Source organism: Paramisgurnus dabryanus, chromosome 20 (assembly GCF_030506205.2).
Source record: "Paramisgurnus dabryanus chromosome 20, PD_genome_1.1, whole genome shotgun sequence".
Lineage (NCBI taxonomy): Eukaryota > Metazoa > Chordata > Actinopteri > Cypriniformes > Cobitidae > Paramisgurnus > Paramisgurnus dabryanus.
Genome location: NC_133356.1, coordinates 21,113,555 through 21,132,447, shown reverse-complemented (window position 1 = coordinate 21,132,447; position 18,893 = coordinate 21,113,555). Strand labels below are relative to the sequence as shown.

At 37.2% G+C, this 18,893-nt stretch overlaps 1 protein-coding gene across 1 annotated transcript in view; it reads left to right on the top strand.

Annotated features, from left to right (window-relative positions):
* The first annotated feature begins 227 nt into the window (after window positions 1-227).
* camkmt (calmodulin-lysine N-methyltransferase) overlaps window positions 228-18,893 on the top strand; it is a 106,034-nt gene continuing 87,368 nt past the window's right edge. Inside the window, exons 1-3 of the mRNA XM_065296981.1 lie at window positions 228-598; window positions 705-883; window positions 2,698-2,762. Of these exons, the coding sequence (XP_065153053.1) occupies window positions 485-598; window positions 705-883; window positions 2,698-2,762 (358 nt within the window). The 5' untranslated portion in view covers window positions 228-484. The remainder of the gene's footprint in view (window positions 599-704; window positions 884-2,697; window positions 2,763-18,893) is intronic.

Below are 18,893 nucleotides of genomic sequence, written 5' to 3'. Positions count from 1 at the left end.
TACCGCGATACTATTCCCTTTGCACAGCTTTTAAACCACTCTCGCGAAATGTTGATGTCAAAGCTACATAAGTCTGTGCAACACCTCACGTCTTTATAAAAAAAAAACCTCACGTCTTTATTTTGAAGGCGCATTCACAAATGGCGCAAGAATATGACATATAGTCAGGCATAAACAATCGATTCAAATATCCTAGATGATAGCGCGTAGACTACAAGGTTCGATGACTCTCAATACGATTGGATTTCCTCTATCTGAGATAGAGATGTACGGAAGTAGCATGCAATTGTATTACTAAGCAACAGAAACCACCGCATACCGGCGAATTGATAAAAACGTCGTTAAATTTAATGATCGACTCTAGTCGCATTCGCAAAACAAATGCCAAAACAGCCTTAACTCTGACTTTGCACATCGATGTCGTTTCATTTATGCGGTGATAACTTATTCTAGCATCAACAAAACCAAACAGGTTGCTGTAGGTATGAATAATTTAAAAAATCCTGCCTCGTCTGCGAAAGAAATGCACGCGAATAATCCCCAAGAGTCTCACTGTGGAACCGATGTGGCACGTGCACGATGGGCTCTTCTGCGACAGGTAAAGGGTTAAATACCTGTTTGGTGAAACATTTCTGTAACGTTCATACAGTGATATAACATGCATTGACATGTGGATTCATACGGATGTGGCTTTTCTGTATTAGGTTTTGAAGCAGAAACAACTGGACAGTTGTGATGTTCAGCAGGTGTCCGTGCGCAGATTCTCCACCTTTAACCTGTTCTCCAGGAGCAGGATCACTCCCACAGAAACATGTGACCCATCAGACGGCCAGTGGGTCGAGTACAGAAGTGCAATCTATCCCGAGTATAGTGCCTTACTTAGGTGTGTAAAGCGTTAGTCTCTCGAGAACTTACAATCTTAATCTTTTTCCTCATGTACAATCAAACCGTCTCACGATTTTTTGAAGGGGCAGAAATGAGAGACTTTTAAGTTTGAATGCTGATATCTTTCAAATGAGAACAGTGTTGATGTTTTGGAGCACATTAGTTTATAGATATCATAAAGCAGGGGTCTCCAACATGGTGCCTGTCAAAGCACGTTCTATTAATATTTTCAATTGTAATATTTATTACATATCTTTTAGATTAGCTTGGCTTCTTTTATGTATGTTAACATATTACACAATACTAAAACATATCAATATCATTTCTGCCAATATGGATCAATGATTTTTATGACATCATTGTGCACTTTAGCTTCTCATCAGATTCCAGACTGTAGCCTGGTTTCCTGGTTTTGTGCAAAACCTTTAAGATATTTTGTAAATGTTGATAAAAAAGGCGAAATGACTGCGTTACTATTAACCAATGTTATGCATCTAAAACATATTTTTTTCTTTATGCGATAAGTCGTTTCAAAAATCATGGTAAGGGAGTTTTACGTATATGGCATCCCAAGCACTAGCCATTATTTTAAATTGAGACGCAGGTGTGTTATTCAAGCATTCATGCCAGGGAAAGCCCCTCATACTTGGGAGAGACGACATGGGTAAGGGTATAGTACAAGATTTTGTAACATTGGAGAATGATCATGTTACTTTTATGCACTTCAGGTAACCTATGCTTCCATTGTCGTTTTGAGATGTATTCCTTTTTCAAATGTCAAAAATTTCCTGAAAAAAAAAACACCTCACTTGAGTGTAAAAAACTTTTGACCTGTTTCTATTAAGTGTATTTTCAATTCGCAATTTCAATTTAAACAATTTGATGGATAATAGAAACACATTTTGTTAAACTTTGTAAACTAAACTGGCTATTTTAAAAACAATAGAGACCACTCAGTATGTCCATAACTTACTTCCTGTTTCAGTCGAAATTACGTTAATGCATTGAACAAAGCTGGGCATGTCATGACATTTCAGTGGGTCTTTAATGTATAATTTGTTATGTCGTTCCTCATGCCAGGTTATTTTGTTACGAATGAGATGATAATATTTTTCAAATCAATACTCTGTTTTTACTTATTTACTCATGTGGCAAGCATGGCTGTAGCCAGCTATGAGGTCTCTCCGACGTCCGGACCTCGGTAATTTGTTCATATTTATAAATAAAATTTAAAGATTGACTCAAACTGCAAGGGTGCGGGTGAAGAATTTGCAGTGTTGCCATATCCCATTATTAATATTTTTTAGATGTAGTGTTTTAGCAAATCATGTGACACTGTGGGAAATTTATATAGTGATGATTATGTGTAGGTTAGTAATAAAAATGTATTTGATTTATTTCTAAAAGATAAGGTTTGAACTTTGTTCTTTATGGCCTATTAATTTTATTTGTTTTTTTTCTCACTAATATCTGGCAACACTTGGTGACCACCAGCACCTAAACTGACAGTTATCAAATAATGCGCAGCATCCTAAAAAAACATTCATAAGATCACTAAACAAAGTTTTTGTTCATATAATTTATTAAAATTATTATAATGTTTATCCTGGCTGAGTTTATTTCACAAAAATCATCAACCGCTGGTACGTTATCCTTTACATGACATTTTCCTAATTTTTTTGCCACATCTTGCAACAACCTTTCTGAAGTAATTTTGACTTTTAGCAGGTTTGTGTAATGTAATTGCCTGTGATCACACATTTTAAACAATATTTTGCCACTTTCTAAATTATGCTTAATAAAACATTTCAGAGACAATCTTGGCCCCATTCGAGTGGATGAGGTGCTCAACAGCTTTGACAACACCGGAAATGTCTGTGAGTACCCTGTCTATGCATGTTTTTGTGTTTATAAACAGTTGATGCCTTATATTTAAGGGTACACTAAATGCTTTTTTTGTAAAAACTGAATGGGTAGAGGTTCATTTAATGTCAGTAGATTTAATCATTTTAATGTAATCTCAAACAGAATATATGTTACTTTATGACGAAACAGAAAAGTTTAGCTCAAGCTGCAGATCCATGAAGCACCAGAGGCAGGCACACTTGAGCCATAACCACATCATTGACTTCTGTCTATGAGATAAATAAGGAGTTTCTGAATAGTGTATATGTCCTGTGTGGCTAACAAAAATATCACTGACTATGTTACATTCACAAATTGTGAGACAGATATTTTGATTATAATACAATTTGTATCATGGACATTAATTTTTCTCTCAGCTCAAATTATTTTTGCTATTAACTTTCCACATACACTAATGGATGACCACTATTAATGAATTTAAGAAATGGTAGTTAAATCTCCAGTTTTTTATTATTATTTATTGTTCTTTTGATGCTTTGGATAAAATCATAACTTTTGTTTTTAGTTGAAAAGACATCTGATACTGCGAAACTGTTTTGGTAAATGAAGTTGACTTGTCCTGTGTTGAATTTCTGGATCATGTAGACTGATATGTCTTGAAATATTTGGTCCTTTTACTGGATTAGTGAAAAGATGGTTGTCCTCTACAGCAGGGTCATCACTTCTCTTTTCAGACCTTCCTCTCAACCACCCTTAATTGATCTTACGCGCTGGTAAACTCAAACATCTCCCCCATCGTCTTTGTCAGCTCAGCTGAGCGGGCTCATTGTCTGAAAAGGGGGGTGCCTCTTGCATTACCTACATCATATGCCCAGTTCAAAATCCTTGTCTGAGGATCTGACAAGCCGAAAAGTCTCTATGTCCTTGGGAGCGCTGAATGTGGATTAGCTATCTAAATGTATGGATTACGATGATCCAACTTGTCAGGAATGGAAGGGTTGACCGTGATGTGGGTTTAAGTGCTGCTGTTTCCAGCAGGGATCAAGAGGGACACAAAAGGTTTTATCTGAGCATGCTGGATAGACATGAGGAGGTTAAGAAAGGCTTGTTGACCACTGGTTTGAATTTAAACTTTCTACTGTCAGGTGTCTGGATCAGATTTTGGTTAAAAAACCCAAAATATATACCTTAAATATATACAGTATAGTGGAAAGTAACCTAATTGTAGTTGATATGATTTATCTACACTCCCTAATACTCATTTTATTTAGATATCTGCAAAATTATAAAAGTACTTGGTAAAACCTATTTAGAGATTACTGCGATATGGTAACTTTTAAGGTTGTTCTTACTTGTCTGGTTAACCTTTGGTCAGTCGAGTGACTGTTTTAAATGTGCTATACAAATAAAATGACCTTGAACTTGGTGATGTAAAACTCAGAACACGTCTGAGCATCCCAACATGGCAAAATTAGCTTAATCAATACTGTGAATTTGTGGCAAGAATGCAGAATTGCATACTTTTTTATTTCTTCCCGATGCCAGTACAAAAAATGGCCCCTAGCTGTCACTTTAGGTGCAAAGTACACCTAAAGAGTGCATATAAGTACCTCATAGGTACATATTGGTACCAAATGTATAAATATCCATTCATATATGGTTTATAGGACCTTTTTAAAAGGTACTGCCCCAGTGACAGCTAGGGACCATTTTTGACCATTTTGTTGCCATGGCCTTAAATCTGGTGGTTGGTTTCTCTCATGCTCGGTTTAGTACTTCACCTCTAATACATTTTTTCATGCATATTTTTATTTAGCTGTGGTATTTTGAGTGTTATTAAAGCTTTTTCTAACCAGCTTGGTCCAGTTGAAATTTATATCTCTTACAAGAAGGAACAAGAATGCACAGAAACCAGATCCAGATAGCATTTAGTAAACAACATTTACAATTAAAAGATTTTAAAGAGCACTTATTTAATTGCTAAAAAACTATATTATTTTGTCTATTTGGTATAATACAATGTGTTTGTGTGGTTTATGGTTAAAAACACATTATTTTCCACATACCATTCATTTTTGTAGCTCCAGATTTCGAACACTTCCTTAAACGCACAGATTTGAAAAGCTCTGTGTCCCTGATTTGCCAGCTAATCTGTACGTTGTGATTGGTCTAAATACCTCTGACGTCAGCCGGAAATGTGACGCTTTTTACCATGTTTGAAAGATTCGGTTGCTAACAGGAGTTAACTTACAGCCTGTGAATCCGAGGCGGTAGGAATTATGATAATGTCGATCTTGTCTACATCACCAATCCCAGGAAGTAAACTGTTGCCTACAATCCGTGTATTTGTTGTAGTCCAAGAAAAGAGATTTACATTGGAGACGATAACTCGCGTCATCGTTTACTTGGGAATTCGTACCTTTTGCATATCTTTAACATGTACTAATACACACCAAAGAAAATGTAAAATCGTGAATTGGACCATTGGTGCTCTTTAATTATTAAGAACAATCAGACCTTTTAGTTTCAGGACCATATCTGTTCCAAAATGTAGAATTTTGTCAGAATGTCCAGCCGAGTCTGCCCGACCTCTGCGCGTTTATATGAAGTTAAGCACATTCTTCAGAGGGGTCACATCATGATGAGTGTAAAAACTGATCCCCTCTAAAACCATGACATTTGTACTTCTAGCAGGCAGCGCTTGGCCTCAGCAGGGTTTCCCAAAGTGCCCCACAAGTGTGGTTATCATAAATCTATGTGTGATGGTGACTTTTAAAACATTTTCATGGCTTAATAAGTGTTATTAGTGTGCGTGCGATTTTCTTTTTTTGTACTGCATGTTTGTTTGTGCACGAGTCTATTGCTTATACCCCCTGCTTGAGCAATTATGCAGATTAAGAGACCGGGTATACTAATTGCTCAGATGGAGGCCATCCAACAAGACCTGGTTAGACCTGCAAGGGTCAGAGGTCTGCCTTTCTATCTCCGCCTTATTCTCCTTTCCTGTGTCGGTGAGAGTTAATTAACACTGCTCTCAGACTGTTTACAGAACAGCTCGCGGACCAGACCCGAGCCCTCATTACACAGGATGGCCTGTTGAACGTGCATGGGGGATTTGTGTCAAAACACAAAAACCCAACTCGTCGCACACAGTGAAAGTATCATCAATCAGTGCATTTGACAAAAAGGCCAGGAACTGCTTTCATGATAAAGCAACCTACAGGAAATATTGCCTGTGTTTGAGCGACCCAGAACCGACCGTGGCTTCGAGCTGAATGACGACGGACTGAAACAGTTTAAAGTCATTATGTGAAATGGTATTATGCGATAAGCTTTGCGGCATTGTTGAAGAAGGATTTTCTTTTCTATGCACACGCAAATGTTCTTAATCGCGGCTGCAGGGGTCAGCAGTGGGACCGGCTCGATCAGCTGAGGGCTGTGATAAAGAACCCTGAAGGAAAGAAATTACAATACTAGACTTTGCAGGGTCATTGTGCATTGGGTAATGCCACAGTAATTACCAACATACCTCAACAGTCAGGTAACACTTTTTTCTTTTGTTATAAAGGTCCCTTCTGGTGTAGAATTAGATGGGAAATTGTGTGAACAAGGAGGAAGAAATAACAACCTATAAATGCACACTTTATATTTATTAGGCTTTTGCACGCTATTGTTTTTTTCCTTGTGCAGTAGTTCATGTTAGCTCAGTAGTCACTTCCGTCTAACTTCATGAGGAAAATATTGTGAAAATTTGTTTTTCCATTTAGCTTTTTGGGGGTTTTGCACAGCTATACTTATATTTATGAAATGGTTTGAATGAAATGGTTAAAGTAATAATCCTTATGAGGTTGTGAGTTACAGTGGTGTTATTACAGGTAAACAGTACTCAATAAATACTTAAAATTATTCAGATCATTATAGCAATTACAGCAAACAGCTAAAGAGCTCAGATGCAAAAGCCGCTAAATGCCACCTCCGTCAAAAATGAGATGTGAGCGATATTAACCGAATGCTCTCGGCACGTAATACGCATTCCACAAATACTTTTGCTTTAATTCCGCTGAATCCCGGCCATTCAGAAAAACCGGTTTGCTGGCAGAGTGTGTTAATGGGTCGATTTTTCAGCAAAGTTTTTTTTTTAAGTGCACGGATGAAGAATTGGATAAATGAAGGCCATGTACATCAAGGTACAATAGCCAAAATTTTTAAGCCTTTAACATTATTCAGAAAGGACAGTGAAGAGTGAATGGAGACCTTTTTGAATTGACACTGTAAAAAAAAATGCAGCATAAGGTTAAAACAACTTTGTTCTTAAAGTCAATTTAACCTACTATTTTAAAGGAAAACATCACCGTTTTTCAATATTTTACTCTTACCTCAACTTAGACAAATGAATACATAGCTATCTTTTTTAATGCATGCACTTAATCTTTGTACAGTGCATCGAGAATGTGTTAGCATTTAGCCTAGCACCATTCGTTCCTTAGGATCCAAACAGGAAAGAATTTAGAAGCCACCAAACACTTCCATGTTTTCCCTATTTAAAGACTGTTGCATTTAAGGGTTTGGTGGATTCTATATTCATCCCTGTTTGGATCCTAATGAATGAATGAGGCTAGGCTAAATGCTAACACATTCACGACACGCTGTACAAAGATTAAGTGCATGCTTTGAAAAAAGATATGTGTGTAAAAAGTTGAGGTAAGAACATAGTAAAATATTGAAAAACGGCGGTGTTTTGACTGTGATAAGTTGACATACCTTATAAAACAAGTTGAAATTGTAATTTTTAAGTTGAAATAAAATAAAAACATATTGATTTGACAATGCTGCATTTTTATCGTGTACATAGAGGGATTTGCTGCGAAAGACAATACCAAATACCAATGAAATGACTGAAGTGATGTTTGTGGAAATAAGGCGTTTCAGTTACTGGCTTATAAGATTTTTATTGCTATTAAAGTAAAATGACTAAACCTAAACATTAGAGCTTGATATAAAAGCTAATTTACAAGAAAACCACTCTGATGTTCTTACTCTGCAAAAAATGACTTTCTTACTTAGTATTTTTGTCTTGTTTTCAGTAGAAATATCAAAAAATTATTAAATCAAGATGTATTTTGTTGATGAGCAAAATGACCTTAGAAAATAATACTAGTTTTTAGACAAAAAATATACAATTTAAGTGAATTTATGCTTAAAACAAGCAAAAATATCTGAATGAAGATAATTTTACTTGAATTAAGTGTTTAAGAAAAAAGAAATCTTATTTCTCAATTTTTTTCTCACCCCATTGGCAGATAATTTTGCTTGTTTTAAGGACAATTTCACTTAAATTGTATATTATTTGTCTTAAAACTAGACTTATTTACTTAGGTCGTTTTGCTCATCAAGCAAAAACACCTTAATTTAAGAATTTTTAGATATTTCTATTGAAAACAAGACAAAAATACTAAGTAAGAAAGTCCTTTTTTTGCAGTGTTTTTCAATTCGTTATATATTTAACATGGTAGATTAACATGGCACGGCTTACTCTTATATTGTATAAAACAACAATTTGTCTATAAGCCTCTATTTCTTTGTGAAATGGAGTGAATGTGTGTCTCTGTGGGTTACTGTGCTCCCATTGGCCGTCTAAGTGATAAACGCTGTGTAGTTAATTTGTCTCTTGTTTCCTCATGTCTATCAGCGCACACAGTGCTCTGCAATCTCATTGGTGTGTTTGTGGACCCCCCTCAAGCCCTGTATTCACCTCCTTGTGTATTGAACCTCCCTCGCCCAGCAACCATGCCAGTTCTCCAGCAGCACTAATGTACTTGATGATGTTTTAAAACAAATAGATCATTTATCTGATTAGCGTCTTGGTGAAAAACAAGGCATGTGAATGGCCACCTCTTACTCAGGGCTTGGGCAGTACTCCAAAAACCTCACATCAGGGAGGGGTATGTGTGTGTTTTGGGTGTGTGCGTGTGTTTGTGTGGTGTGTGTGTGTGCGCTGTCTGAATGTATGTTTGTGTCTGTAAAGCACTTCATGTAATGACTCTTACACACTTATTTTTGTAAGTGCTGTCTCTTTGGTTTGCATTTGTGTCTCTTAATTAACAGAACTAACATGTCTAATATGTGTGTGTTTAATGGACTTCAATTCTGTTTATATTATTTTTCATAGATTTATATTCTTTGTTTTTGTATCATAGAGAATAGATGTGAAATTTATCAGCATTTAGTTGACAGTTTGCGGCTTAATTTCTAAAAAGTAGTACACCGTGGTATATGTGTTTTTTTTACCTCAAGGACTTTTATGTGTGTCAAAGGGCTTGTTTATCCTTTTTGCTTTACATAAGTCACGTAAAAACTTTTTACTATGCCTTCATCATTACATTTTGCTACATTTAATGTAGCAAAATATTGTTCAATGTAGATTTTAATCTTTTACCCATGTCTCAGGCTATATAGCTGATATTATTACTGTTTAAAACTATGATAATGTAAATAACATTGAAATAAATATAAAATATTGTTTAAAAATTATTTAGTATTTATTTGCAATTTACTTGGTTTGTACTAGTGTTTCAAATTTTTTTAAGGTCTAACTAGATTTAATTATTAAAATGTAATAATATATTATTAATAATTATTCATTTATTTAATGTAAGCCTGCTATTTAATTACAAAATGTTAAAAAGTTTAATTTTCACCACAGAACACTGTATAGTTTCAGCAGTAACAACATAAACAAACGGCTTTTGTGAACTAAACACAACTTCCGGTAGATTTTAACATACAATCAATTACAGTCTTTTTACAGTAGTTTATTTCTGATAACAAGGAAAATAAATGACAAGTAAATTACCTTCTTTCATATTTCATATCTAATGGACATGAACTATTACACTGACCTAACAATATGTTAAATTAATGTATGCAATGTTATCTACAGATCCTTAAAGGGGCGTGATTTATAAAAGTAAGCGTAGAATTCCTACAAAAATTATGTAAGGCAGAAACCTGAGATTTGCTTCTTTAGGGTGCGTGTTCTATATATGCAGTCTTTACAAATCTGTACACTCAGTACACATAACACTCCATGATTTATTTTTTTATAATAATGTGGATCTAAAGTATGATTTGAGTGAAATTATTAGTGTATAGCATCAATACTTATATTCGTGTACTTTCTTTAATCTCACTTAAGTATAAGAAATCCCCATCTGTGTCGCCAATTCCCCTTGCCCCCAAAATGTGCGTACGCATGGGTCAGAGTTTCCTTACAGGTGCGCACATTCTCCCGTCAAGTTTTTTTTTTATAAATCAACCTTTGCATGGGAAGGGGCGTACGCATGTTTGCAGCCCATTTTTGTGCGTACGCACCCGTTATAAATGAGGCCCCAGAAGTTCACTTTGGTTCAGATGCGTAACCGCGACAACTTGTGTGCGTCCGATGAAACTGTCTATATTTTCATATTTCAAAACCCCAAGCCAAAGATAGGTACCTAAAGACACATCCATATATTACGAAAAAAACAAACAAACAATCTTAAAAATAAAACTTGGGTTGGTTACATAGAGGTTAAAGTTTATGATGCAAATTAAGTAATTGGTTTAAACAAGGCAGCACTGATAGCATGAATGTGCCAGCGTAGAATCACACAACTTTGTTTAATTGCTGTCAAGGTCAGTTGTGTGAGGTCACATGCATGGCAAACAGTGTAGAGTTGCTCAGTGTCTGACAGCTGATCGGAGGGTTCGAGGTTCCAAACCCCCCCCCCCCTAGCTGGCCACGGTGCAGCCTGCCTTTTGTATTTGACCAGCCAGCCTGAAAGCAGGGGGCCGGTACGACTCAGAGGGAGAGCCAGTAAGGAGAAAAGGAGCGAAGAAAAGGAGAGAAGTAATTACGTCCAGTCATTGAGTTCTGAAGATCCCCCCAGGTTCATTACAGGGGCCCGGCACTGGCGACAAAACGTCGGCCATTTGGAGCGAAATAAGAAGGAATGTTTTGGAGGAACATGACACCTCAAGATCTCTGCGCTGGCAAGAGAAGCAAGATTAAGAAGCTCACACCCCCTGCTTTTGGGTTGCGGTATAATTGCTTGGCTTAGTCATTGTCTGCACTTTATCATACGTAAGACAAGTTGTGTCACATCGCTGGCTTTCCAGCACAGGACAGCGCCCCAACTCTTGTGCTACAATCATGAGTTTCCAACATAATACATGCATACTTAAATATTGAAGGCATGAAAACTATGATGCGGGGGAACATTAAAACTATGGACTCTGGAGTAACTTAAAATCTATGGTGCTCCTTAAGCCAATCTTTTTGGCTTAGTAGTGAATAAACATTGTGAATGGATATTTAGTACTGGTTTAGTCTACCTTCTCACCTATCGAGCGGGCAGACCACCTCTATTCTAGCAGGTTGGTTCCTGTTTCATTGTCTTGGTGGAGCCATGAGGGGATGTAATCTTCCACCAAAAAGAAGAAGTCATTTATTAGTCCCAGCCCAGGGGTTCATGCTTCACAAAACATATTGAGGACAGGCTGACCAATCAGGAAACAGAATTAGGGGAGTGTGAAAGGGGTGATCCCAGTGCTTCTTTCACCCACCTCTCCCTGCCCGTCCGCCCCAAAGGATTATGGGGGATTGATGTAGCACTGGTCCAGTGGCCAGATGATGCCAGGACTTCCCACTGTGTTTTTGGGTGTGTGTCTGTATGGCCCAATAACTGAGGCACATCATTAAGGAAAGAGCTATTGTTATTGAAAAAACTGTATTTTTTTGCTTAAACATGCAATTTGTGGGCTGATGTACAGTACAGTATGTATCTTCACATAATCTGAGAGAGATGCACTATTGTTTTTATCCACTTGCTTGTAAGCACAGCAGTTAAAGAGCTTGCCAACACCCACCCCTTTTCCAAAACACAATCACATCACACTCTGTATAACAGTTTGTACCACACAAAGATGCACACAATGATACTCACACCCACACCCACATTCCCTCCAAACAATCCAGTAGATGCTTTTTCGCCGCTTTGCCAAGTGGCTTTTTACAACTGTACCACAATGGGGAAGCTAATTATTGTAGATTTGGAGAGCTGGTTAATTGATCGTGCTAGCGTCCTAATTGCATCTCTCTTACCTGAGGCCTCTGAAATGGCAGTGAATGCCTCTCATGTGACCTCTGTGTTTTGACACGGTGAGAAAAACACATTGGCGAAACTCTTCACGGGGATACTTGTGGAAAGGAGGCATGTTTATTTAGATGTTTCAGGGATCAGTCGATTTAAAGCTCTCGTCATGGTGGTTATGTTCGAGTCGCACTCAGCGTCTCCATCGTAATTGTTTTAATTTTCTTTTTTTTATTTAATAGTTATGCTGGAGTCCTTCGTTTGTTTCCAGTTGGGGGCACTCTTTCATACTTTGTTAAACTAGTTTCATACAACCTAACAAATTTATCTTACCCCAGGTCAAAATTTACCAAAATGTTTCCTTTTGGTCTAAATAACGCCCCTATAAACCCAGTTTGGTAGTCTCTCACCCTCTTCCCTTGTAAAATTTCACGTTATTGCATTTTCCAATAAAACCGATTAGCTGGTGTGTCTAACTTGTTAAATTGATGCTTAATTCCACTTGTGATAAAGATATTAATTGAGAAGTGTCACATTACATTTAGTGAAGTGGTAATTCAGTCTGTCTGAACTTCGCACTCGTGCTGTCATTCATTCACTCGCTCACCCTCAATTTAACACACCGCCACACAACCGATGATGTGATGTTGCCCTAGCTGTTAGCGTGAGCTGAAACCCATAGCGCGCTTCAAAGTGGGGCATCACTGATCAATGAGAATCATTTAAGTCCATTCTCTCCCAGACCACAAAACCCAGCGTTTTACTAATCAATCCAAAACAAGCGTCATCGGCTTTTCCAGTATAGTGCACGAAACCTCAAGAGCCTGTGTAGTGTAAGTGTATGTTTGCATCCGTACAAGTCTCAGCAGGAATGCATGCATGTATGTGTGTGTATGTGTGCGTGCCGCTTGTACATCTTTTGCCTTTTTTCTTCCGCTAACCGTCCGTCCACATTTGTGTGTACTCTTGTGTGTACACAAGAGCTCTGCATCAGATTAAATTAGCCAGTATTGTCCTGTTCGCTAAAAGGGGGCTATGCTATTAGCAACCTTTCTAAGGGCCGCCGCATCGTGCACCAGGCAATCAGATCACTCAAGAGCCTCTTTCCCCGCCGTGACCTGGGCTCCGGGCCGGCGTCTGGTAAAGACCGCTCCTCTAATGCCCCTCTTCAGCCTGTACTAAGCCCCCACCAGCCAGCGGCAAGCCCCCTGCGTCCTTCACCTCACACAGGGGAAGAAAGACAAGGTCATGCACATGGAGAAATAAAGGCGAAATGATTCCCATTCAATTGAGGTGAAGCATTCCATTTAGCAGCTAGCCCCGGGCTGCCACGGAGAGAGAGCTCTAACTGGTCAGTGCATGCACCATGCACATTGCCCAACTGTGGGTGTACGTTATTTACAGAGAGTGAATGCACAGCTTTGACAGGTTATTACTGTAAATAATGAAGAGATGGGTTGCAGATATGAAGCAGTCAGACACAAGCTTATGGCTAGAGAGAGAAAGTGAGAGGCTGTGGGACAGTGAGAGATTTATTGTTCCTTTGACTGCCAGTTTGATATAATACCCGTTTTCATTGTCGGTTGTTTATAGACATTATTTTTGGGCCTAAACTCTTCCAAAAAGTTCTGCACAGCAATGTTATCTGAGGTAATATCATGATATATTCATATACTGAAAAGAATGGCATGTTTTTATTGTGGTACACTCTAAAAAATGCGTGGTTATTTCAACCCAGTGTTGGCTCAAAAAAGGGACAAACCTAACTCCCAAATTGTTTGGAATCATATAAGCGTTTGCTTCATCCACCTCCTTTTCAAACCATGCACTTGTATAATATGTCTGTTATGTTGCCTGTTATGTTGTTTTGTGAGAAAATTTTAAATGCAGGTTTGAAATAAAAATAAATAAATAAATAAAATATATTTTTATAAATCCATACTTCCCCTGGAAAATGTGATGTTTTAGTCTTTTGTTTATGTTTTTTTTTTATGTTAAAACACCTGCAATGTTGGAAAGTTCCTGTAAACAATTCTTGAAAAAAAAAAAAATTGAAAATAACCCAGCATTTTTTACAGTGTAAAATGGTACTAGTTCATATGTTACAGTGGTGTCATGTCCAGATGGCATTTCACCCCAAAATCTATAGAAAAACCACCCCGCCCAAATAAAATATGCATTCAGACTTTTTATGGTTTTGCAAGATTTTTGTGGCAAATTACAATATTTAGTCCTTTTACTTTTAGTCATTTTACTATTAAAGTAAGTGATTAAAAAAATTAAATAAGTATAAATTAGGGATGCTCCGATCAGGATTTTTGCACCCAATACAAAGTACTGATTTCTTGTTGTCATGATTGTCCGATACCAATTGACCGATACTTATTCTTCAAGCTATTACACTGTAAAAAATAAAAAGTTGACTTAACTTAAATTTTCAAGGCAACTTGCTGCACAGCTTTTTTGAGTTTACTCAATTCAACTTGGATGATGTAGTTCACCTAACTCAATTTACTGCGTAATGTCAACTTACACCAAAAAGTTGAACCAATTTAAACTGATTAGGTAATAAGCAAATTTCTATGTTTAATCAACTAGTGACTAAGTAAAAGATAAAGATAAAGTATATCCAAATTTAACTAATCTACATGTTGTGGACTGTGGGTGTGTACACAGAAAGGTCTCATAAACAAAGTCTTTGTCTGAATTAAACCAGAGACCTTTTTGCTGTGAGGCTACAATGATGCGCGCCAACTCCTTGTGCTGCCCTGATTTTTGTTTTCATATTATTTATAAATGAATTAGGTTACTGTAGCTTTAAGATGCGAGATAACTTGCTCTGTTGTGCTGAATGACAGGCTGTGTCTGTGTGCGAACATCGGGTGTGCACGCCATGGATATGAGCAGCTGCAAGGTAAAATGTAAGTTTAAACTGTGAAAACTTTAAAACGCATGCAAATAATACAATTTTGGTATGATATTTGGGAAGCTGGGAAGTTTCTGTAATATTGCCTCTGATACACACTGACAAAAATGGATAAAATAATGAAGCTGTTGGAGGGGTGGATGAGAGAAAACCTTAATTTTGCTCATCTGGATACATACAAGTTATTTTTTTAATATCAATAGAGATGGACAGCAAAGGAAATGGACAGTGTGAGTCTTTTACACACACAGACACTGGGTCAGTAATAACAGCAGGCAGGCTCCATTACTCCCACAGTCGGAGTGTTAAGTGCTGTCCTGGTGTCAGTAGAGGATCAATATCCAGTACTGTGTCAAAGTCAACGCAGTCCTACCAAACAGCCCCAGGGTCAGAGGTCACTCTGCCAGACAGTTCAGAGGGCGTGGCAGCCCTTAGGGGGTGGCATCACCACATCGGCCCATCGATACCCAGGCGGGCAACAGAGTGCTAATGCCCTGATGGAGGACCTCATGCCCCAATGACCATTATAGAGAAACACGTTACGATACGTTTACACCTCACAGTTCTTTTACAGATACAGTCATAGCACGGTTTAAGAGTGATGCAAGTATACGACCCCTTACGCACTAAAAGCTTCACCTGGGCTGTAGTAAACACTTGCTTAAGATAAGTGTGCACTGTATTTGTTTGCTCTGGACTGTGTCTTAATGAAAAGTGCATTATTACTTACAGTTATTGATCAGATGCCCGTGAACAGAGACATGGCCAATCATTCCCTCAACCTCACATACAGTATATACACAGATGTTTGGTCAGTGATAATGTCCTTTTATTGAAACGCTAAGTGGGGCAATGGGACTTCATTTTTGGTCATTGTAACACATACGGTATAATTTTTTTTTTATTACTAAATTGATTTAAGACTTAAATATACTGTCATTTAGACACTTTATTCAGTGTTTTCTGAGCTTTGTGGCATAGGAAATTAATATTTTACTTGGTAAAATATGTCAACCCAGCTTTAAGGTGTAAACTGTTCTTTTTCTTTACATTTTTCATCCTTGAAGCTGACCAAGAAGTACTGTGAGTTTTGATCTAATCTCAGTCATAAGAGCATCCGTTTGTGTCTGAGTGTATTTAGATGGTTGAAACCTAACTGGTCAATACAGATCCTCGGGTTGTTTTTTTGTGAGGTCATCATTGCTGCTAGAGTTGTAATGGCTCTCTAGTGTTTCCTCTCCACTCTCAGCCTCCATCTGCCCACAATCTAGTGACCCCCACCACTCTAGCTTTTCTCTTTCTATCATTGCTTTCTCTCTATTTCATATTTCTGGTAGCGTTTTATTCTTTTACTGCACTTTCAGGTGATGACCTTGTGTTCAGAGCCTTCAAAAGCACTTGGTCTACTTCCTCCACTTTGCAGGACACAAATATGCTGGGACTGTGTGTAACAGGTTGTATATGCGGTTAGCTGTAATGTTGTAGAAATGTAATCAAGTATATCTATAAGATTTGGTTTTATATGCATCCAGGTTTTATATTGACGCATATGATTGATATTGAATTTTGATGTTTTATCCAATCTTTATGAAACCAATACCTCAAGTAGACATCGGCTTCATGATTGGAGAAAAAGGTTGTGCACTGTAAAAATACTTTGCTGCTTTAAATTTTTTGTTAAATCAACTCAGATTTACAAGTCATTGAAACTCACTATTATTTATTTTGACAAGAGATGAGCTGTTACAATTTTATACGTTATAACAACTCACCTGTAGTTATAAAAACTCATCTCTTGTCAAGATAAATAATAGTAAGTTGAAATTACTTGTAAATCCGAGTTGATTCAACAAAGTTTTTTAAAATAAAATTTTTTTGTTAAATCAACTCAGATTTACAAGTCATATCAACAGAGATGAGTTGTCACAACTTATAAAATATATAGTTGAGAAAAGTAAACTTAATTTTATAAGTTATAACAACTCACCTGTAGTTAAAACAACTCCTCTCTAGTCAAGATAAATAATAGTAAGTTGAAATGACCTGTAAATCTGAGTTGATTCAACAAAACATTTTAAGGCAGCAAAGTATTTTTTTACAGTGTAGAATAGTGGTACATCCTTTACTGTATCTCCGAAGAGTCTTTAATTTGATCATATTTATAAAAAACAGATCAGCTGTACCGCTACTTTTCGAAAAAAAAGTGGGCTCCTGGAGGCGTATCCTGGGTGGAGCGAGTCACGAGCAAGCAACACACACAAAACATTATCCCACTATCTCTGCATAACTCTTAATTTACTACATGTTCATGTTGTTTATATTGTATGCAGTTACACGCCAATTGCCAACAAATCAGACATTTGATGCAGTTTTACTTACCGCCTACGACCCATGACCCGGTTGCTTTTTTACTGAGACCGCCCCCATTTTAACAAAATACAGCGGTAAACTGCACAATTGCACAACTCCCCTTTTACCCCAAATAAACAAACTACATCCATTGTTCCCATAATGCTGGGTTCTTTGGGAAGCTTAAATTTCCATTACAAACGACAAACTTCTTTGATAACGTTGATTTTGTGTCGGCTCTTCGTTGATTTGTTCCTATGCTATTCCAGTTGAAGTGCCCATTTAAGGACTTCCGCTGTACTTGTGGCACTGCTTATGCAACAGATTCAGTAGTTGAATAAAACTTTCTGAAACTTGTACGAACCCTGACGAAGTGCATTTGGCACAGAAATACTCCATCATACTTTCAAATGGTTCCAACTCTGTTTACTGTGTAAATAAGTCAGAATGTGAAATACTGTCCCCCCCGCCTAAGTGTAGGTATGGTGTAGGATTAAGGGATATAGATGCATTAATATGTGTTTAAAAGTGTAAAAGTGAGAATAGTTTTTTAATAACATGATGTTAATTGTGGCTTATGTGTCCACATGTTATTGAGGCTTGTGTATTTAATTGCTATGAACTTTTGGAGAATTGAGCACCAGAGGTTGTGGGTTTTGTTTTGAATTTGAATGCTTATTAAGAAATATCATTTATTTATTATTTTTATGAGAACATGAGGTCTTATAATTTGAAGTGCGCTAGAAAATGCTTTCAAAATCTCCATCGCAGTCTCAAACCTCCAAACATATTAGCAGTGGAGGAGAAACAACCCCCAAATAACATTTCCCATCAGACCCTTTTCTACATATTTGTTGAATTTACATATTAATGAGAGTTAAAAGTAATGAGCTCTGAGTTGGATTGAAGCTGATAAGGATCTGTTTTTAACAAGCACAGTTTTTGGCTTGTCTTAAAGGTGTTGATAACGGTATGTTGTGTGGAGTCATGGGGTGAAGTCCATGTGAATGGTGTAGATACTGTGCTAGTTCACCTGCCTCACCTTAGTACTCCCTCAGCTCTTGACACAGTCATGTTCACGTAACCAACATGCAACACATTCCAGTACTACTCCATCTTTCTCTTTTTGTAGTTGTCTGCTATCCAAAGTGAGTTGCAGTTTGCACTATAATCTGATTTACATCGTCACCATGACAAAAAGTCATTACCTACTATTATTTCCAGCGCGATTTCCAATAATGTACAAAATGGGCAAACAGATGTTTTTGTAGCTATTTAATGGGGAATATTCCTGCCTTTCAAAAGCACTCCACATACATCAAGCTTGCCGATTGTTCTCTTCAGTCCTTCGTACTAAGAGCCATTCAGTGTAGTACATAAACAAATCAATCAAAAGATATTCTGTGTGTCTGTATGTGTGTGTGCGTGTGTTTGTGTGAGTACCTGAATGTTATTGCAGATGTTCACACAATGTAAAGCAATAGAGTACTTACAGTAATATGCACACATATTATATACACTGTATGAGAGATACTCATATATAGTTGTTGTTGTGGCCCATTGGCCCACAACTCTACTCTACCAATACATTTTACAATATACACAAGTCTGCTATGAATATTAAACTTTGGAAAACAAGTTCAGATTTGTCCTTTCTTGGAATTGTGGGGCAAAGAGGATGGATTTTTTTCTTTTGAGATGTTTACAATTTTGTAATGTGTAATAGATACCGTGAG